The sequence below is a fragment of the Petromyzon marinus genome, unplaced genomic scaffold (assembly GCF_048934315.1).
Source record: "Petromyzon marinus isolate PM22_M1 ecotype Great Lakes invasive population unplaced genomic scaffold, UKy_Petmar_22M1.pri1.0 PM_Scaffold_174, whole genome shotgun sequence".
NCBI lineage: Eukaryota > Metazoa > Chordata > Hyperoartia > Petromyzontiformes > Petromyzontidae > Petromyzon > Petromyzon marinus.
The window spans coordinates 124511-146377 of record NW_027423140.1 but is presented as its reverse complement, the minus strand read 5'-3'; the positions used below and the strand labels follow the sequence as shown (position 1 = coordinate 146377).

General features: G+C 48.0%; 1 protein-coding gene across 2 annotated transcripts in view; it reads left to right on the top strand.

Moving 5' to 3' along the window:
• Positions 1–21867, top strand: part of LOC142922793 (uncharacterized) — a 75782-nt gene that overhangs the window by 45506 nt on the left and 8409 nt on the right. For both annotated transcript variants that reach the window (XM_076063731.1, XM_076063732.1), the window contains exon 8: positions 20178–20323. In XM_076063731.1, coding sequence (XP_075919846.1) covers positions 20178–20323 — 146 coding nt within the window. The remainder of the gene's footprint in view (positions 1–20177; positions 20324–21867) is intronic.

Below are 21867 nucleotides of genomic sequence, written 5' to 3'. Positions count from 1 at the left end.
CGATGTGATTAACACAGTTGTGAAAAATGTCAAAAAATTATGGCCCGAGGGCTTTACCACAGAGAATTGCAAGCGTTCCTCTCTGATGTCGATGCTGAACACGGGGACCTACTCTACCATTCTCAAGTGCGCTGGCTCAGTCGCGGCTCCGTGCTGCAGCGGTTTTATTCCCTGAGATCAAATATCGACAAGTTGTTGAAAGAAAAGGGCAGACCTCTCCATGAGATCAGTGACCCTTTATGGTTGGCAGGCCTGGCTTTTTTAGTTGATCTCACTGATCATCTCAACACCCCGAACAAGAGACTACAAGGCAAAGAGCAGCTGGTACCACAGCTGTATGTGCACATGAAAGCATTCCGTGCGAAGCTCCGTCTCTTCGAGTCACAACTGCGCAACTTCGATGTAGCGCACTTCCCCACGCTGACCGAAATCAATGCGCATTTCCAAATGCCAAGCTCTCTGCAAAAATGGGAGAATATGTGTCTGTGATCACATCTCTCATGACAGAATTCAGTCAGCGCTTCCAAGATTTGTCTGTCATTGAGAAGGAAATCACACTGTTTGCGGCTCCGTTTTCAATGGATGCGAAAGAAGTGGAGGAGAGTCTGAAATTAGAACTGATCGAAATTCAGTGTGATGATTCTCTGAAGAATCAGCATCAGCTTCTCTCCCTACCTGACTTCTACCGAAGTTTGGAAAAGGCCAAGTTTCCTCTGATGAGACGCCATGCAAAACGAATGATGAGTCTGTTCGGCTCAACATACATATGTGAGCAGACATTCTCTCTGTTAACGCTGAACAAAAGCAGGCTGAGAACCAGAACGACCGACAGCCATCTCCGTGACGTCCTTCGCATCTCAACCACCAAACTTACTCCTGACCTGCCAGCTATCCTTCAGACCAAAGCGCAGCATCACTGCTCCCACTGAGCGTAACATTCTTCCCATTACAGGTGAGTTAAAAATATACACGCCGTTTTCATTTGTTAATAAGCCCAATTACTTAATAAATTCAGTTAATTAAAGTTGATGACAATTTTTTTTAACGAACGTTAGTTGATGTGTTAACAAGCCCAATAATTTATTTGTGTAATAAGCTTGAAATATCCACATCCCCTATTTCTCTTCTTGTCTCTCCCTTCATATGGACAATGAAGGGGGATCAGCACCCTAAGAACCAATCTGAGGCTGGCACTGAGAGAATGACCTGCCAACCATTTTGCAAAAAATAAAATTAAAATCTACTAATGAAGAGCTATGATGGAGGCTTTTTTTCTTCAAACATGTTCAATAATCAAACGTAATTTGCCTGCATTTGATTGATTTTGACAATATTAGTGCATGAGAAGTGAGGCAGTATACCTCACGTCTAGTGAGTGGCCCAGTCCTTCGTATATTTTTCTGTGTGCGGCCCTGGGGAAAAAAAGTTTGGACACCCCTGCAGTATAGAGTAGTCAACGCGTGTTTAATACTGAGTACTACTCAGCGCACACGGCGGCAAGGGCGCACTTCATGAATGGAATCGGTCATCATTGACGGATGTTGGGGTCGCTGAGTAAACAGCCAAAGTGGGTGACGAGACGTGGCACAGATGGGAAGCGCGCCACGCTACGAACCGGCTCCACCCGAGTTCAATTCCTGTCCAGGGCTAACAACGACACGACTGGCGAGCGATGTCAGGGCTGGTTGCCCGCTACCTTCACCGACCAGCATCGAGCACCCGTGGTGGGATATGGTCAAAGAACCACAATGCCGGGAAGGCCTTCATCCAGCAGTGGATTTACCGTGGGCAGTAAAAAATAAAGTGTTGCTTTGTAGCTAATAGCCCCAGGGTCACACAGTTCCACTCGATATTCAGCTCGGGTTGGACCGAACATTCGGGTCAGACGGCCAGTTGAGAGGGTCGCACGCATCTTCAATGGAGCCTTCATCAAGGCATTATTGTATTCAATAATCACTCACCTGTACACTCACCTGTGACACTCACCTGTACAATCACCTGTACACTCACCTGTGACACTCACCTGTACACTCACCTGTGACACTCACTCACATGTACACTCACCTGTACACTCACCTGTGACACTCACCTGTACACTCACCTGCACTCCCGCCTGATCACTCGCCTCCACACTCACTCACTTGTACACTCACTCACTAGTACACTCACTCACTTGTACACTCACTCACTTGTACACTCACTTACTTGTACACTCACTCACTTGTACACTCACTCACTTGTACACTCACTTACTTGTACACTCACTCACTTGTACACTCACTCACTTGTACACTCGCCGTTTGTTCGTTCGTTCGTGGGTGTTTTTGACGCGGTTTTTTTGTGTTCGTTTGACGGTACAGGGTAGGGGTAAGGGGTGGGGTGGGGGTGGTTGTGTTTAAAGTTCACAAAACTCGTGCATGTTCTTAAAAGGGGCCGCGCGGCCTCCGATCGATGTTCACAACTTTACTTCAGTGTCGGGGTCAACTCGGCTACGCATCGTGTATTTAAAATAATGTACTCTCTAACACAATTACGCTCGGATGCTCCTGTATATTGGAAAAGGCGTTCACGAGATATAGATCACAAGTAACTTTGATGATGACGATTTAAACAATATCTTTATTTTTCAGTTATTGGAAGAAAAACATAAGGGATGTACACCGGCCACTAATTTTGAAGATGCACGTGACTATGATTCCATTCTGAGATCATGGAGATCATCATCGAGACGATCATGGAGATCACCATCGAGATGACCGTCGAGATGATCATGGAGATGACCATCGAGATGATCATGGAGATGGTTATCATGGAGGTGATCATGGCGATAACTATTGAGATAATCATGGAGATGATCGTCGATATTATCATGCAGATGTCCATCAAGATGATCATGGAGATGATCATGGAGATGACAATCGAGATGATCATGGAGATGACCACGGAGATGACCATCGAGATGATCATGGAGATGATCATGCAGATGTCCATCAAGATGATCATGGAGATGATTATGGAGATGACCATCGAGATGATCATGGAGATGACCATAGAGATGACCATCGAGGTGATCATGGAGATTACCATGGAGATGACCATCGAGATGATCATCGAGATGATCATGGACATGATCATGGAGATTATCATGGAGATGCCCATCGAGATGACCATCGAGATGACCATGAAGATGACCAATGAGATGACCATCGAGATGACATCGAGATAATAATGGAAATGACGATGGAGATGACCATGGAGATGAACATGGAGATGACCATCGATATGATAATGGAGATGACCAGGAGATTACCATCGAGATGATCATGGAGATGACCATCGAGATGATCGTGGAACTGATCATGGAGATCATTATGGAGATGACCATCGAGATGATTATGGAGATGATCATGGAGATGACTATCGAGATGACCATCGAGATGATCGTGGAGATGATTATGAAGATGACCATCGAGATTATCTTCGATATGATCATGGAAATGACCATGGAGATGATCATGGAGATGACTATCGAGATGATTATGGAGATGAACATGGAGATAACCATCGAGATGATCATGGAGATGATATTGGAGATGACCATCGAGTTGACCATCGAGATGACCATGCAGATGACCAATGAGATGACCATCGAGATGACATCAAGATAATCATAGAAATGACCATGGAGATGACCATGGAGATGACCATGGAGATCACCATCGAGATGATCATGGAGATGAACATCGAGATGATCGTGGAAATGATCATGGAGATGATTATGGAGATGACCATCGAGATGATTAAGGAGATGATCATGGAGATGACCATCGAGATGACTATCGAGATGATCGTGGAGATGATTATGGAGATGACCATCGAGATAATCTTCGATATGATTATGGAGATGACCATGGCGATGAACATGGAGATAACCATCGAGATGATCATGGAGATGATATTGGAGAAGACCATCGAGTTGACCATCGAGATGACCATACAGATGACCAATGAGATGACCATCGAGATGACATCAAGATAATCATAGAAATGACCATGGAGATGACCATGGAGATGACCATCGATATGATCATAGAGATGACCATAGAGATGATCGTGGAGATGATCATGGAGATGACCATCGAGATGATCATGGAGATGACCATAGAGATGATCGTGGAGATAACCATGGAGATGACCATCGAGATGATCATGGAGATGACCATCGAGATCATCATCGAGATGATCGTGGAGATGATCATGGAGATGATTATGGAGATGACCATCGAGATGATTATGGAGATGCCCTTCCAAAACCGGCGTGTTCTCTCATCTGTGTTTTGTACGTAATATTTTTCGAATAAAAAGTACACACGCGTCCCGCAGAGTCTGTCATCGTGGTGGTGGCTGACACGGTCGCATCGCAAGGCTCCTGTTGCTAACTCCTCCTTGATGGTCATTCCCAGGCGTGGCAGCACGCTGCTGTTTGGCCAACACGAGTCGTGGAACCAATTCTGAATTCACGGGCAATTTATTTTTAACACGCGAGGAGAGGACGCCACTTTCTACACGGACCAGGCGTTATTTTTTTCTAATTTGGTATATTATATTGAAAAATATCTATCTAAATTTCAAGAGCCACCATGCCACGTGAATACGAGACGGTGGGTCCTTAATAAATCACGTCACGAAGCGGTCGCTTAAAGAGCCGCAGGTTTGCCCGACCCCTGACGTAGACGAATATGACCTCGCAACTCCCTTGCATGGAAGAAAACGAGCAATACACGTTCCCAGAAAGGCTTTCAAGAGGGGACACACGAATGTTGACGGCTAATCCCCCATTACAGGGGGGCAACATCGGAGACTTCTGCACGGTGTAGCCAACGCTCCCCTCGCCAACACGCGGAGACAGGGAAGGGTTCCAGTCAATTGTTTCCACCTTCACTGTCACACACAGCTCCCTCCTTCACACACAACTCTCTCTCCTCTTCATCCACAGCTCTCTCCTCTTCATCCACAGCTCTATCCTGCCTAAGGGCCCTCGTAATGACATTGGCGTTAATCGCATGTTTCAGTGGAATTTATCCGAATGAAGTGAAATCCTGACTCTAAAATGTGTGCACACATTTGATGGGTGCAGTCATTGTTAGCTGGGCCAAAGCCATCCACTCGTTAAACTCGAGAACCTGGTTCAATCACACGCAGTGGTTGCAGCCCTCACTCCAACCCAGGGTGTCACCACTCATGCAAGGTGGAAAACTGTTGTCACATCTGGGGTGGAGTACCAATTTTCTACCTCACTGCACTTGATAGAATTCAACATGAAGCAGGGTGATTGATGATCCAGCACTCACTGACTTTCTGTTGGAACTTGCTCACCTGCCCCAAATGGACATCTGTGAAAACGAGCTTCATGGCTCATCGGATTCCTCCAGTCTAAATAAAGATTCTGATTCACTCTGGCTTCTTGCTCACCGGTGGTCAGTCACCTCCATATCACTCTTCTGTCACTCCTATCATGGTTACTATTACCCTGAATTTCACTTGTTAATTACTCCAATTCCTCCTCCCATGTTGAGAGGTCTTGGTCTATCCGGCCCAACTCTTTCATGTCATTCATATCGTGTTCAACCACAATACTGTATGTCACAACAACAACCTCCATTCCCAACGAAGTGGCGGTGACATCACCACTGGACTTGTGCCAGGCTATATGCACTTTGAGGCCACGCGAAATGTTGAAGGCTCACTGGCAGGAGGTCATAGGACAGACCCAGGTGCCATGAGTTGACTGAGTGAGATGACTGGCAGATGCACCACCTGTGAGCGTCGCTCCTCTGCCCTCCACTATTGTTTGAGGATGACTACTACCTCCAATTGCCCAGTAGCTTCCTTCACATGCCTCCTTCACAGAGGCCGATCTTGCCATCCCTCGACCGCACCTGGGCATCAATCAGCCTCCCATTGTATTTGTACCAGATGGACATTCCTCTAGTACAGCCATGGAAAGCTTCTCAAACTACGTGGTCGAAAATGTGTTAAATAATGTAGGAGATAGAGGATATTCCTGTCGCACTCCAAAGTGAACAGGAAATGGCTATGACTCCCAGCCATGTAGCATTACTCGGGCCTGCCCACCATCATGAAGGTCCATAATGATTGTGAGCAGAGTCGGGGAATCCGAAAACACGAACAACAACACAGAGCCCGGCCTATTGATGTTATCATAGGCCTTGATCAGGTGAATAAAGCAGAGATATAGGTTATGTTGGTATTCCCTACACCTCTACTGTAGCAGGCGGACAAAGAATATGGCATCTGTGCAGGACCTCCCTGGCCTGAAACCACATTTGGGCTCTGCAAACCTCTCCTCAGTGTGCCTGGCAAGACGATGTTGAATAATCCTTGCCAGGGCCTTTCCCTGTCATTGTTACAATCTGTGCAGTCCCTTTTCTTAAAGAGGGGGACCACCAGGGTGTCCTTCCAATCCTGTGGAACCTGTTGTTGTATACGGCCCTTTTTCCACAACTAATATCCATAAGAATATTTACGGATGCATACACGTAGATTTCTTTTTCCTTTCTTTCGTGACAAACAATTTTTTTTTCATAATGAATAAAACCCGTAAGCCAGAAACACGAAAAACCAGATGTCGATCATAAACAGGCCATATATATAAAGAAATAATAAAACTCTCAAGGCGAGGATGTTAACAGCTATCCGCGAAAATCTCCAGATGAACAAGAGTTTGATGGGCCCCTTAGGAAAGGTCCCCCCGAGGAACAGAACACCAAGAGAGTAGACACGGAGGCGCCAACAGGGTAAATCGTATACAATTTTTATGTTTCTTATTTGCCGGTAAAACAACGAAAAAAATAATTAAAAGGCAACAACAAGAATAAGATAAAATTAGCGGTCCTAACGCTCACTCCAATTAAGAACAGGCCACTAGACACATCAGTGAATCCTTATCCAATTATTAATTCAACATCAAATGATTTTCACATTTTAATACTCTTACTGTTAAATCACCAACTTGGGAGCGGGAATACCGAGTCACATCAAAGGTTATCGAGAAGGAATGAGGCGAACGAGCAAACTTACGAAAGAGTTAAACAATATCCCAAGCAACCCCGACCACCTTTGTCTCTCTCACAGCGCGGAGAAGCAGGAACCACACCTTATCACAAGGGGCCATCTTGAGCTAGCCAGACGGATTAATGAGATAACACACACAACAGCCAGCGAAAACGTTTTTGAGTTAAAGAAGTGGCTACACATCAGTCACACATAAAATTAAGAATAACGTGTTCACCTTACACGACATTCCATTATAGAACCTTACAGAACCAAGGGATATGGATTCCAACAATCAAGAAACGGACCTCTTAAACTCAGGATGAAAATTATTTTTCTCTTTAATAATGCCATCATAACAATGCGAACCTCGGTAAACCGAGCGGGGTGCCGGGAGGACGTAGTTACAAACACGAGTCTTGGCGAACATGGGACCAAATGGTATTTGAGAAAAATAAAGTCGAAAGTATAAAGAGATAGGTACTCCCGACCACCTTTGTCTCTCCCGCAGAGCGCGAGAGAGGAATTTCACGCCAGGGCAAACAGATCGTTATCGCAGGAACCATCTGCCACACACGGGACTTAATAGTGGCCCCACCCCACCCTGCACACGGGCAGCAAAAGAGCGAGCAAGCTTTAAGTTAAATAAACCGCCATACATTTATACGTGATAAGACACACAGAATGACGACAATTAATAATCTGATTAGGAGCCAAGGTAACGGGGTGGATCAGGCTGGTTGAATGTGGAGTCGAAGTGATATTTGAGCGACGTTAACACAAAGTATAGAGAGATGGGAAGATCCCGGCCACCTTTGTCTCTCCCCGCAGCACGTGATAAAATGCATACGCTCAGAAGAGCATCTTCACTTGGAAACAAAATCGAATACCCCGAACCACAAGCAGAATCATATATGGGTACGGTACAATACGCTGTCAGATGAGAATGTTAAACTTTAAAAACTAACCATCTCTTTGTGCGTCGGAAACGGTACGAAAAGTGGGGAAGCCCCCTCTGGATGGATGGAGTAGACAACCAGGCGCCTTCAAGATGAATCGCAGCGTCTGTTGTCTTGATGTTTATGGCTTGAGGAAAGACCCGAACAGAACCGTGTCACAAATGACACACACACAAACATACACACTGACACACAAACATACACACTGACACACGAACCCCCCCCCACCGACACACGAACCCCCCCACCACCGACACACGAACCCCCCCCCCCCACCGACACACGATCAGATCAAAGATAGCTCCGCCTCGGGAGGAGGAGCCAAGAAGGAGAGGGATTTTTGGCATAAAAAGGAGCCGTTTCAGCATTGAATTCAACTCATCAGCCCTCGGGGCCAGCTCAACAGAAGAAGACTCATCTCAACTCATCTCAGCAGAAAACCCGCTCAACTCGTCTCAGCAGAAGACCAGCCATCACCGACGCCGGAGACGCCTATACAAACTCGCCGAATTGGCAAGTGTCGCCGATTGGCGACCCGCTGCCGCTGTTAGCGGCCAGCGCCACCACGAGCGAATCGTGAGCCTGCAATCTACAACCGCCGACGACGGAGCACCAGCGTGCCAGCTGCTCGCAAACGCACTGCGCGCATTACCTACCGTCCGCGTACAACCGCGCCGCTGCGGGCGTGCTTCTACCGCCATCTAGCGGACGGTCATCGCAACTACAACAACGTATCAACTCGTTCACCAACGTCCGCCGAGTCCGAACCAACTACTGAAAGAAGAATCAACTGATACGTATGATACACTGCCCCCCACTACACGACAAACCAGACGTCTGCTTGACGCAAAGAATCGATTCCGAACATTGGCCTACTCTTTCACCACTCATACCATTCAACACACACACACGGGTCATTAACAAAAGCCTGAAACCTCAAGCCATTGAACCATCCGTGATTGTGGAAACATCGCAACGACCGAGTGAAAAATTCGTCGTTTTTAAGAGTGTTCGTAATTTTCCTCTTTAATATTGTGTTGGGGCTGTACTTCTAACCGCATAAGTTACCAACTGACCCATTAATAAGGATTAATTCTTGGCACCTCACCACGGAGCGCCGCTCGCGGGGTGAAGAGCGTGTTCAACCGGTTCCCTGTCTGGGGTCTGGCCACAATTAATTAAAAGATTGGCCCGAGATAAGGATCTCAAAGGGAAACATCGCCACCCATTGAGTTGCGTTGAGAAAGTCGATTAGAAATACTTGAGTCGTTCGTTAATATTTTTCTTTCTGCATAAGCTTGTTGAATGAAATAACGAATTCAACCGCATATTTGTGCCTTCAAGAATAATACTGGTTGGAGTGCCCTTTCAACGAGTAGCGTTGCATAATAATCAGTCATCCTATTGTTAACGTGACAATAATTGCATTAAGGGCCGCGCATGATCAATGACCGAATGCTGTGTTGTGTGACAATTCAAGTGACGAAAACATTGCGGCCATTGAGTGGTGTTGATGAGGCAATTAGAAGTATTTCAGTCGAACGCTTTAATTGCATAATCGTTATGAATCAATGAACGAACATCGACGTGGTACTGTGCTGACGATTTCAAGCATAATAACTTCGCATATCAGAATGTGTTAAGGATTGGATACGAATCAAAGACCGAGTGCCGTGTTGTGTAACAATTCAAATATACGAGTTTTCATATTATAAGGTTAAGGTTTTGATAGAATAGTTCGCATGTTTTTAATCTCTCTCTCAACAACCGATCGATTGCGTTACGCGTCGGGAATTAACCACAGGTGCCGTTATCAAAGTGAAACAACGCAATCGTGATGGTATCATGTTAACGCTGTGTTGAAATTCCAAAATCTCGAGATTGAGTTTTCATATTATCCAAAAATTAAAGTTAGCTAGAAAATAAAATTGATTAAAGCAGAAGGTTTGTGTGTGATTCTTCCTGAAATTCTGCGTAATATTGTTCTGCATATGAGATCTGAACCTTGAGGGGACCTATCATAAGCACACTATCACCACACATAATCCATAACACACATAATTCATAATGTTCAATCGAGAGTAATCGTATCCTTATCAATAATACTGAATTAAAGAGCAGAGTCGAATCGACTCTCTCTCATTTACGCTCACAACGCCTGCGTCACTGCATACGATTAATCGCGTTGTTCCAATTAATAACCAAACCTCGTCACCGAGGCTCGACCACATAATCCATAACGACCTGGATTATCATAACCACGCCCACTCGCATAAATTAATACGATTTTCTCTCGAATCATCATAATTTATGCGCACAATTACAACAATTAACATAATTTCGGATAAATTATGCAAATTTCACATTTCATTTAATTTTCATTATTTTCATCAATTTTCATAACACCTATATATACAACAAAGGGCCTGCCACAAATGAACCATAATGCCTTGCTGATCTCGTCAAGGAGCATAAACAATCACGCGAACTCCGACCATCCTCGCAGCAGCGGCTTTTGGCTGAGCCATCGAACAAAGACGGTCACCGCATCGCGCGGTTTCAGATGCGCTTCTGTGGCCGTCTGGAACGCTCTAGGAAGCCACTGGGAGCTATGTACTTTTAAATCTAGATGGCAAAACTAATTTCTTTAGAACTGCTTTTTGTGTTTACTTTGTTGGCTACGTACGCCGCGAAATAAGTTCAACATACATTCGAAGCCCCCTGGGGGTTCGTTATTGGTGCCACAGCATCTGGTGGTACGTGCCAGCGCTGGACTCGGCTTGCCCCCCCTGGCGGCTGCACTTGTGTATCTACTTGACCTCGCTCGAGTTTAAACACTCGCCTTCTCACTCTAAAGCCGGTTCAGTTGTTTCCTTTAACCCCACCGCGTATTCGTTGACAGTTGTGTTCAGTTACACAACGTGACCACGGGGTGGCGCTATATGCTAGAGCCCCGTACCTCTAATGCACACGTGTGCACACTCACGATAAAGAGGTACACACGCACCCCACCCGACCGATTTGAATACCAATTAACACACCCGCGCACACACACACGCACCTCAAAAATGCTGACACAGACACGAAACGTACACACGCACCAACACCGACCAACTCTAACATCCATAATAACGGTTTTTGGGTTAGATCGCGTTTATTTATAAATGTGTCGTAACCCTCCACCACCCGACACGGCCAATCAGCAAAAAAAGTGTCATGTTGACAAAAGACAAATAATTCACTACTTTAGCCCACCGGTGTGTTGAAGAGTGAATCCACATTTACAGTTTGAGTACGACGTTTCGCTGGTAAATACTTCCAGCATCATCGAGCAATTCGCCAGAATGGTCCATTTACCAGCGAAACGTTACTCAAACTGTAAATGTGGATTCACTCTTCAACACACCGGTGGGCTAAAGTAGTGAATTATTTGTCTTTTGTCAACGTGACACTTTTTTTGCTGATTGGCCGTGTCGAGTGGTAGAGGGTTACGACACATTTATAAATAAACGCGATCTAACCCAAAAACCGTTATTATGAATAATATTGGTCGCGAAAGCCTACGTGTTAAACCAACTCTAACATCGATAACGACCGTCGTTCGCCAATAAGTGACAGTAACATTACCACAGAGCTTGTACAAGACTCGGTGCACTTTGAGGCCTTGTGAATTGTCGAAAGCTTGCTAACAGGAGGTCAAGGGTCAGGCCCAGGTGTCATAGGTTGACTGACTGGGGAGACTGGAAGATGCAACACCTGCGCTCCCCACTTGTCAACTTGCTGCATTTTAGTCGCCCGGCACTTGGCTCGTTGTTGTGAGGGTCACTGCTCTTGTGCTCCGTTCTTCTTGGAGGGTGGGCCACGTGACCTCGTGGTGTGAATGCCCTCTCTCTCTCTCTGTCTCCACGTGACATGGGGAAGAGGAGGATAGGGAGCCCGGGAACGTGACAGCTGTAGCAGCGACGAGGCTGTCCGCCTGTGTGTGACAGCTGTAGCAGCGACGAGGCTGTCCGCCTGTGCGTGACAGCTGTAGCAGCGACGAGGCTGTCCGCCTGTACGTGACAGCTGTAGCAGCGACGAGGCTGTCCGCCTGTGCGTGACAGCTATGCCGACGAGGCTGTCCGCCTGTGCGTGACAGCTGTGCTGACGAGGCTGTCCGCCTGTGCGTGACAGCTGTGCCGACGAGGCTGTCCGCCTGTACGTGACAGCTGTAGCAGCGACGAGGCTGTCCGCCTGTACGTGAGAGCTGTGTTGACGAGGCTGTCCGCCTGTACGTGACAGCTGTAGCAGCGACGAGGCTGTCCGCCTGTGGGTCGCTGCTGCTGCGCGAGTCCCAGGCGCGCTACGAGGAGCTGGAGCGCGCCAGCTGCTGTGCCCCCTCTGCCTGGAGATGTCCTCCAAGCCCGTGGTCATCCTGCCCTGCCAGCACAACCCGTGCCGCAAGTGCGCCAACGACACGTTCCAGGTGCTCGCCCGCACGCTCACCTGTACACTCACCTGTACACTTACCTGTACACTCACTCACCTGTACACTCACCTGTACACTCACTCACCTGTACACTCACCTGTGATACTCATTCACCTGTACACTCACCTGTACACTCACCTGTATACTCACCTGTACACTCACCTGTACACTCACTCACATGTACACTCACCTGTGACACTCACTCACCTGTACACTCACCTGTACACTCAGCTGTGACACTCACTCACATGTACACTCACCTGCACGCTCACCTGTACACTCGCCTGTACACTCACCTGTACACTCACCTGTGACACTCACTCACATGTACACTCACTTGCACGCTTACCTGTACACTCGCCTGTACACTCACCTGTACACTCACCTGTGACACTCACTCACATGTACACTCACCTGCACGCTCACCTGTACACTCGCCTGTACACTCACCTGTACACTCACCTGTAACACACACTCACATGTACACTCACCTGTAAACTCACCTGTACACTCACCTGTGACACTCACTCACATGTACACTCACCTGCACGCTCACCTGTACACTGATCTGTACACTGACCTGTACACTCACCTGTGACACTCACTCACATGTACACTCACCTGCACGCTCACCTGTACACTGACCTGTATACTCACCTGTACACTCACCGGTGACACTCACTCACATGTACACTCACCTGTACACTCAGCTGTGACACTCACTCACCTGTACACTCACCTGTGACACTCACCTGTACACTCACATGTACACTCACGTGTACACTCACCTGTGACACTCACTCACCTGTACACTCACCTGCACTCCCGCCTGAACACTCGCCTCCACGCTCACTCACTTGTACACTCACTCACTTGTACACTCACTCACTTGCACACTCACTCACTTGTACACTCACTCACTCACTTGTTCACTCACTCACTTGTACACTCACTCACTTGTACACTCACTCACTTGTACACTCGCCGTTTGTTTGTTCGTTCGTGGGTGTTTTTGACGCGGTTTTTTTGTGTTCGTTTGACGGTACAGGGGAGGGGTAAGGGGTGGGGGTGGTTGTGTTTAAAGTTCACAAAGCTCGTGCATGTTCTTAAAAGGGGCCGCGCGGCCTGTGATCGATGTTCACAACTTTCCTTCAGTGTCGGGGTCAACTCGGCTACGCATCGTGTATTTAAAATATTGTACTCTCTAACACAATTACGCTCGGATGCTCCTGTATATTGGAAAAGGCGTTCACGAGATATAGATCACAAGTAACTTTGACGATGATGATTTAAACGATCTCTTTATTTTTCAGTTATTGGAAGAAAAACATAAGGGATGTACACCGGCCGCTAATTTTGAAGATGCACGTGACTACGATTCCATTCTGAGATCATGGAGATTATCATCGAGATGATCATGGAGATCACCATCGAGATGACCGTCGAGATGATCATGGAGATGACCATCGAGATGATCATGGAGATGGTCATCATGGAGGTGATCATGGCGATGACTATTGAGATAATCATGGAGATGATCGTCGAGATTATCATGCAGATGTACATCAAGATGATCATGGAGATGATCATGGAGATGACTATCGAGATAACCATCGAGATGATCGTGGAGATTATTATGAAGATGACCATCGAGATTATCTTCGATATGATCATGGAGATGACCATGGAGATGATCATGGCGATGACTATCGAGGTGATTATGGAGATGAACATGGAGATAACCATGGAGGAGATCATGGAGATGACTATGGAGATCACCATCTAGATGATCGTGGAGATGATCATGGAGATGATTATGGAGATGACCATCGAGATGATTATGGAGATGCCCTTCCAAAACCGGCGTGTTCTCTAATCTGTGTTTTGTACATAATCTTTTTCGAATAAAAAGTACACACGCGTCCCGCAGAGTCTGTCGTCGTGGTGGTGGCTGACACGGTCGCATCGCAAGGCTCCTGTTGCTCACTCCTCCTTGATGGTCATTCCCAGGCGTGGCAGCACGCTGCTATTTGGCCGTCATGAGTCGTGGAACCAATTCTGATTTCAACGGCAATTTATTTTTAACACGCGAGGAGAGGACACCCCTTTCTACACGGACCAGGCGTCGGCAGCCAAAATAACAAGACGGGCCGTTGTTTTTTTCTAATTTGGTATGTTATTTTGAAAAATATCTATCTAAATTTCAAGAGCCACCATGCCACGTGAATACGAGACGGTGGGTCCTTAATAAATAACGTCACAAAGCGGTCGCTTAAAGAGCCGCAGGTTTACCCGACCCCTGACGTAGACGAATATGACCTCGCAACTCCCTTGCATGGAAGAAAACGAGCAATACACGTTCCCAGAAAAGCTTTCAAGAGGGGGACACACGAATGTTGACGGCTGATCCCCCATTACAGGGGGGCAACATCGGAGACTTCTGCACGGTGTAGCCAACGCTCCCCTCGCCAACACGCGGAGACAGGGAAGGGTTCCAGTCAATTGTTTCCACCTTCACTGTCACACACAGCTCCCTCCTTCACACACAACTCTCTGCTCTTCATCCACAGCTCTCTCCTTCATCCACAGGTCTATCCTGCCTAAGGGCCCTCGTAATGACATTGGCGTTTATCGCATGTTTCGGTGGAATTTATCCGAATGAAGTGAAATTCTGAATCTAATATGTATACACACATTTCATGGGTAAAGTCATTGTTAGCTGGGCCAAAGCCATCTACTCGTTAAACTCGAGAACCCGGTTCAATCACACGTAGTGGTTGCAGCCCTCACTCCAACCCAGGGTGTCAGTGGCGCCGGCTCGGCGCTAGGACCTCTGAGCTGCCCCAACCTCCTCGTGGCATCTCGAGCGGTGTGCCGCCGCAAAGTTGTGCTCATTAGCAGGACCGACTCTTTGGTTCGGTGCGCCGTGAAGATCGAGCGAGCTCGAAAGTGTCCCGTTGGAACGAAAGGGGTTGAGAAATCGCTGCTATCGAATACGTGGATGAATCTCGGATCCATCGGGGCTGTGGCTCTTGCACAGATCTGGAAGATCGTCGGCGAACGGTGGAACAGCACGGACGTCGGGAATGAACGCCTCGTTCGGGACCCAAACATCAACCACCGTACACCTCCTGGCATGGACAATTCTCTGCAAATACACCGCTGTCACCATGAACCGCACCAGAACATCAACGGAACGATGCGCACGTTTTAACGAATGCTAAATTAGAGACGAGCTGCAACATGCAGCAGCAGTGCGACTGTGGCCATGCACCTCAAGCTTGGGACCATAGAGTAAACCCACACACACGTTGTGATACATGGAGACTCGTAGAGACCCATAAGAGACTCGCAGAGATAGAGGCAAATTAAAGACCAGCCACAGTGCGACTCAAGCTATGGACCGTGCAGTCCACCACTGTCGTCTCTTGCTCGAGGGAAAATGAGCTGACGTGACTGCAAAACCACCTCGTGAGTCCTGTGTCTGTAGAGAGATCATTGCCAGTGCAATCGCATGCAGCTCAATGCGAAGCAGTGCTGGTTGAGATTCCAAACTAAAATATTTATATTTTATATTACCAGGTAAGGCCCCACTGAGTGATGTAGATTTTTTTGAGCAGCGATCTGACTATCACAAATGATAGCTCAACGAAGTGGCTCGTCACGGAGACATGTATTGCAGACACAAATACTCTAGACGCGTGTTGTTTAAATGTGGAGGGAAAACGCGGAGGACCTGGAGACAAATCCACGCGACCACGGGGAGAGAGACACCGCAACCTCCAAATATACAGCAGCAGGCGTCAGCATCGGAACCGAACCCACGACCTCCTGTATACCTGGCGAGGAAGTTAACATCTCGCCACTCCGTGGCACCCCACGGAAGTGAACGCCTCGCCTGTCTCACAGTGGTAGGAGGTTATCGAATAGAAACAGATCAAGTGGAACTGTCTCTTTTATATCTGTCTCCCCGCATACACACTACTGTATATACATCACGAGCTCCACATCCACGGCACCAGTTGTGTTGCCGGTATCGACATGGCGATGTAGACAGAAGAGAGGCGTTTTACCCTTTCCGGCAATAACGCAGGAGGTGTTAAGACGCCCAAAATGGACTCACCGATTGCAAGGCATCGAGTCTGCATTAGCCGCACATTCACGGATTGGTGTTTGCATCGCCTCTGTGCTGCCGTTCGCCTCCTCGTGTCGCTGTTCTCTGGCGTGACAACTTGTGGGTGGGTCAAGGCCATGACGGAGGACGTCTCTGCTGGAGGCCAATGTCGTTTCAGGGACAAGGCGTGCATCATCAGAGCACGTCGGTTTGGATTCTTGACCACGAGCACGACGTGTGGTCAATGCAGACTCGATGCCTTGCAGTCGGGGTGCCTATTTGGTGTTTGCGCATCTTAACACCTCCTGTGTTACTGCCGGAAAGTGTATGAAGACTTTTATATTTTAATCATCATCATGATAATAATTAAATTATATTGAAGCCGTTGAAGTAAACAGTGGTTTGAAATAAAACGTATCGTCTATAAAATGTCACAAACAAATACTCGAGTGCTGCTTGATTCTCAGATAACATCTAATCTTCCAGGAGACAGAAACACCGACACGCATTCACAAGCGGCGAAGCTTCTCCAATGCACACGTGAATGCACATTTGAGCACACTGCACAGCGTTACACACTTCTGCCAACCTTGCACTTGACACACACACACAGAGAGCAGCATTATAGGATACAGAGCTACTATTGATCACCGTGGGAATAGTAATAAGAATAATAATCAGAGGTACTCGCTGACAGTTGAGACGATGAGGCCACGTCTATTAACTCTCCCTCCTCCCCCCGGCCGCCTCTGTCCACCCAGCAGTGCGCCAAGGCGCGGTGGGGTAAAGTGTGGGTACCGCCGCCTCTTCGAAGTCGGTGTGTCCGTGGTGGGAGAGCCGGACAAAGACATCCCTCGAGAGGTGAGACTCTAGAGAGCTCGCTGTAGGTGGAGGCCGGTGCGTCCACAGTGGAGCGAGCAAGCAATTGCAGGGCTGCGCCTGCAGCAGCTGCTGCTGCGTCATCACACTCAACTTATTAAACTATTTTTTATTCCGCCAGGTAAGGCGCTCTGAGCTGCGTAGCTCTTTTGTCGGAAGCGACTTTGGCCATCACAAATGAGAGCTCACCCACGTGGCTTATCATCGTGTGGACATTCACAGCGGCCACATACTTTGTACTCTACTTTGATTCAACGGGTATCGTACAGACAACACCGTACGATTGGGATAATCCGAATCCCGTATGACCAGATGGTCAAATATTCAGCAGGAAGATTGTTGCAACATCAGCTTTGAGAGAAACGTCAATCAAACACCAACGCACACACACACACAGGTGCACACACGGACACCTCATGACGCACCCCATACATTGCCATCTACGCGGCTTGTACAATCCACTGCTGGATGAACGCCTCTCACGCACCGTGTGGGTGTGGCTGTGTGACCATACCTCGTCACGCCGGCCACGCGTGGATGAATCAACTGCTGGATGAGGGCCTACCCCTAAATGAAGCGATGAAGAGCACTTGTGTTGTCATGGAAACGTCGTGGGTTTTTTGCTTTTATTATTTTCAATTGAGAATTTTTATTTTTAAAATTTTTAAAATTTAATTTTAATTTATTGTCATTTTATTCTTATTTTTTTAATCTTCGTGACTTTACCGAAGGAACCAAGAATATGAAGATGTGGATGATGATGATGATGTAGATGATGATGATGTGGATGATGATCATGTGAATGATGATGATTAAGTGACTGATGCTGATGTCCTCACCCTGCACGTGTTCCCCACTCCACATCTTCTTCACCTTCTGCCGCTCAGAGTCTCACCCCAAGCTCGCCTCGCTCTCCCCTCGCTTCTTCTTCTTCTTCACTCTCGAGGCCTCTCGTTCCAACCTCGCCACGCGTCCCCTGAGCCACCGATCCACGTAGATTTGGGTCGCAGCTGCTGAGCGGAGAGGCCCAAAACGCCGAGCGGCCAACAACTCAGAGCACTGCTCAAGATCCCTCTGCGTGTGTGTGGTTGGGTTCGGCCAAGTGGTCATTTTAGGTCGTGATTCGTGTCGGGGTTAAGCGGTCGCGTTGACCACCATCACTCACGGGGTAGTGGACCCCCCGTGAGTGACCAACCGTCACTCACGGGGTAGTGGACCCCCCGTGAGTGACCAACCGTCACTCACGGGGGGGGGGGGGATAGCACTAGCCCCTCCCCCCTCGTGCCCCCACGAGCCCCTCCCCCCTCGTGCCCCCCACGTGCCTCTCGCGTCTCCAACGTCGTAACGATGACGAGGGACCACGTGCCGAGTTTGAATGTCGCCAAGATGATGATCGTGGTCGTTGTCAAGGTGACACAATGGTCACGTGAGGCCCGTAACGGTCACAGAACTCCAGCACGGCGAGAAGACCAGACGTGTTTGTGTGATTCTGCGTCGTCCCTGCTCTCTTTAACGTGAACAGCGGCGACACTTTCAACAAGCTGAGAATCCCATCGACCGATTATGCCAGGAGAGCTTCTCCAAGGTGAGCGTCGGACTTTTAAAGGGAAATTATCCAGATTTTTACCTCAAAAATGTGGATTTTTTCCCTGCACACGCACACACTCACAACACATATGAGACAGGCGGTAAAGTATTGTATTGTGTACAATCTGGAAACTACCCACATGCCAAATTTTTAGTTTGTTGCATGTTGGGAAGTATATTAAACATTTCGAACAGACACATTCACAAATTTCCATTTTATATAGAGAGAGATGAGGGAACACGGTCGTGAATGTGTTTATTCGTCCATATTTGGTCAGAAGACGCCGTGATAATAAATCTACACCACGTCAACAGCACCGCTGCGAAGGGAAACAAATACAATAGATGGGGCTGTTGAAGTCGGGCCATGACCCACGTCCACCTGCACCTATGGAGGCCGCAGTGTCGCTATCGACACGGAGAGTGCCGAGTGGTTGTGTTCTGGTCCAACCTGTTCACCACTGCCGACGCAGTAGCACCACCCGTATGGTTTAATTGCGTGATTGGTCGCTTTAAATAACCAATATCATAATAAATAGTCACTCAAGAGGCCCGAAACGCCGAACGGCCAGCAACTAACAGCAACTTCTAAAGATCGCTCTGCGTGTGTGTGGTTGGGTTCGGCCAAGTGGTCATTTTAGGTCGTGATTCGTGTCGGGGTTAAGCGGTCGCGTTGAGCACCATCACTCACGGGGTAGTGGACCCCCCGTGAGTGACCAACCGTCACTCACGGGGGGGGGGGGCAATGGACCCCCCGTGAGTTACCAATCTTCAGTCACTCATCAATTCAAAACCATAAACTTTATTCATCGTGGATAAATCCGATGAGCTATGAATCTCTTTTAAACAAATGTCCAGTAGAGACGGGTTCAGAAAGTTACACCAATACCGACACGAGAAAGGTATAAGAAAGGTAAGAAAATCCCGTAAACTAAATAAACTACTCTTTTTTTATTAAACCAGATGAAGCCCACTGAGCTATTGAGTTCTTCAGAAGCGATAGGCAGGCCCATGTCTGTCTACAGTGGGAAATGTAGAGCCGTGTGTTTATCCGTAGTGTAAAATGTGATCGACGTGCTCCTCCTTCTTGTTGCAGTTGGCGACCCCCCCGAGGGATCCCGCGGGGCTGTGCCCGGGACCCCCTCCCCGGATGAAGCCCGAGGCACGGCGCGGGTCGCCGTGCCGGAGCTGACGGGAGCCGCGCAGGCGGCGGCGGGGCCGCGTCTGAGGGCGGAGCCTCAGGTGAGGGGGAGGAGCCCCGGGTGGCGGGCGGGGCCCGCTGGCGCCGCTCAGCCAATCACAACTCTAGGAGTGCACGGGGGTGGGGGAATTGTTACAGGAAAATGATAGGCGACGTTTCAGGCAATGTCCCTTCTGCAGAGTACATCAGTTTTTTCCATTTTCATAACGTCGCCTATAGAAGGTTGCCCAAAAGTTAGGACACAGGTATCGTATTTATTTGAACAAGTCACAGGATTTGTTATCGATATTAATAATGATAATAGTTACTTTAAGAATAATGAGAACGGTGTAATTTCAGTATTAAGTTAAATTGCACTCCTATTATGTGTTTGTGTTGTTCGTTGTTGTAACCTTCTGACCCGTGCCAATTGGACATGTGAAAAATAGCTTTATAGCTCATCGGATTCCTCCAGTATAAATATTCTGACTCTGATAATAACGTGCAATACATATATAAAGTATTATTAAATATAGAAAAACGACGTTTCAGTCAATGCCCCTTCCTCAGAGCACATCACAGTTGGCTCTTCATAACGTCGCCTATAAAGCGTGGCCCACAAGTCATGCCACATAGAGCTATCATGTTTATTTCAACAGATAACAGAGCTTTATTTGATTTGTTTAATAAACGTTAAAACTTACATCTATTTACATTAATGCACGATGGACGAATTTATTATTTCTTCAAATTAATTTAGGCCTTTAAAAAAATAAATCACAGCTGCCTTCTTTTGCATATGTAGTGGGTTTGTATGGAGACTGAGTCTTCGTAGGAGGCAACACGTATTTATTTATGACAACAATAACAGTAACACTTAGGTCCCTAACACGGAGGGGTAATGGCCCCTTCTACCCACCACCTAAGGAGGTACGGCCTCCGGGCTAACGTGCCCTAACTACTGGGGCTAACCACTCCTTAGCCCTCCGGCTAGCGGGACCTAGGGGAGGCTGACCCGAGCCAGCCAAGGTCCTCGGGTCTCTACCGCTGGCCCACACAGACCCGGCCCTGAGAAGGGCGTCGGGTTGGGGGATCCTCAGGGTCCTAGCCTATTGATCACTGGCCTCACTGAGCCCCGGCCCTTATAAGGACGGCGGGGCTTGGGGTCCAGGGTCCTATCTTCAGGTGGGCTTCTGGGTCTTCGGCTTGAGGCGAACTGCCTCAGCCGCACTGGGGTCCGGCTTTTATGGGGCTCCCAGGGTCACCCCGCCCCTGGTCACGCCCACCATCTGGAACCTTCTCGAGGGACCTGGATTGTTGCGCAATCCTCCCCAGCCCCCCACCCGGGGACCGGTGTCCCCCTCCGGTTCCCAACCGTCCCCCCCCCCCCCCCCGGGATGCCTGACCCAGGAGTCCTGCTTAGCACAGGCCGTACTCGCTATTGCCCCCTGTTGGCCCCTGACAAAGTACCTGCTCAACCAAAGTGGTGGCGGCGTATTACGCCCAACAATTACCCACCACACATACAAAGGACAATCGAACTCGTTCGTCTTTGGTCAATTACCTTTCCATTTTTGAAAAATGTCACCTGAAAAAGCAAAATAGA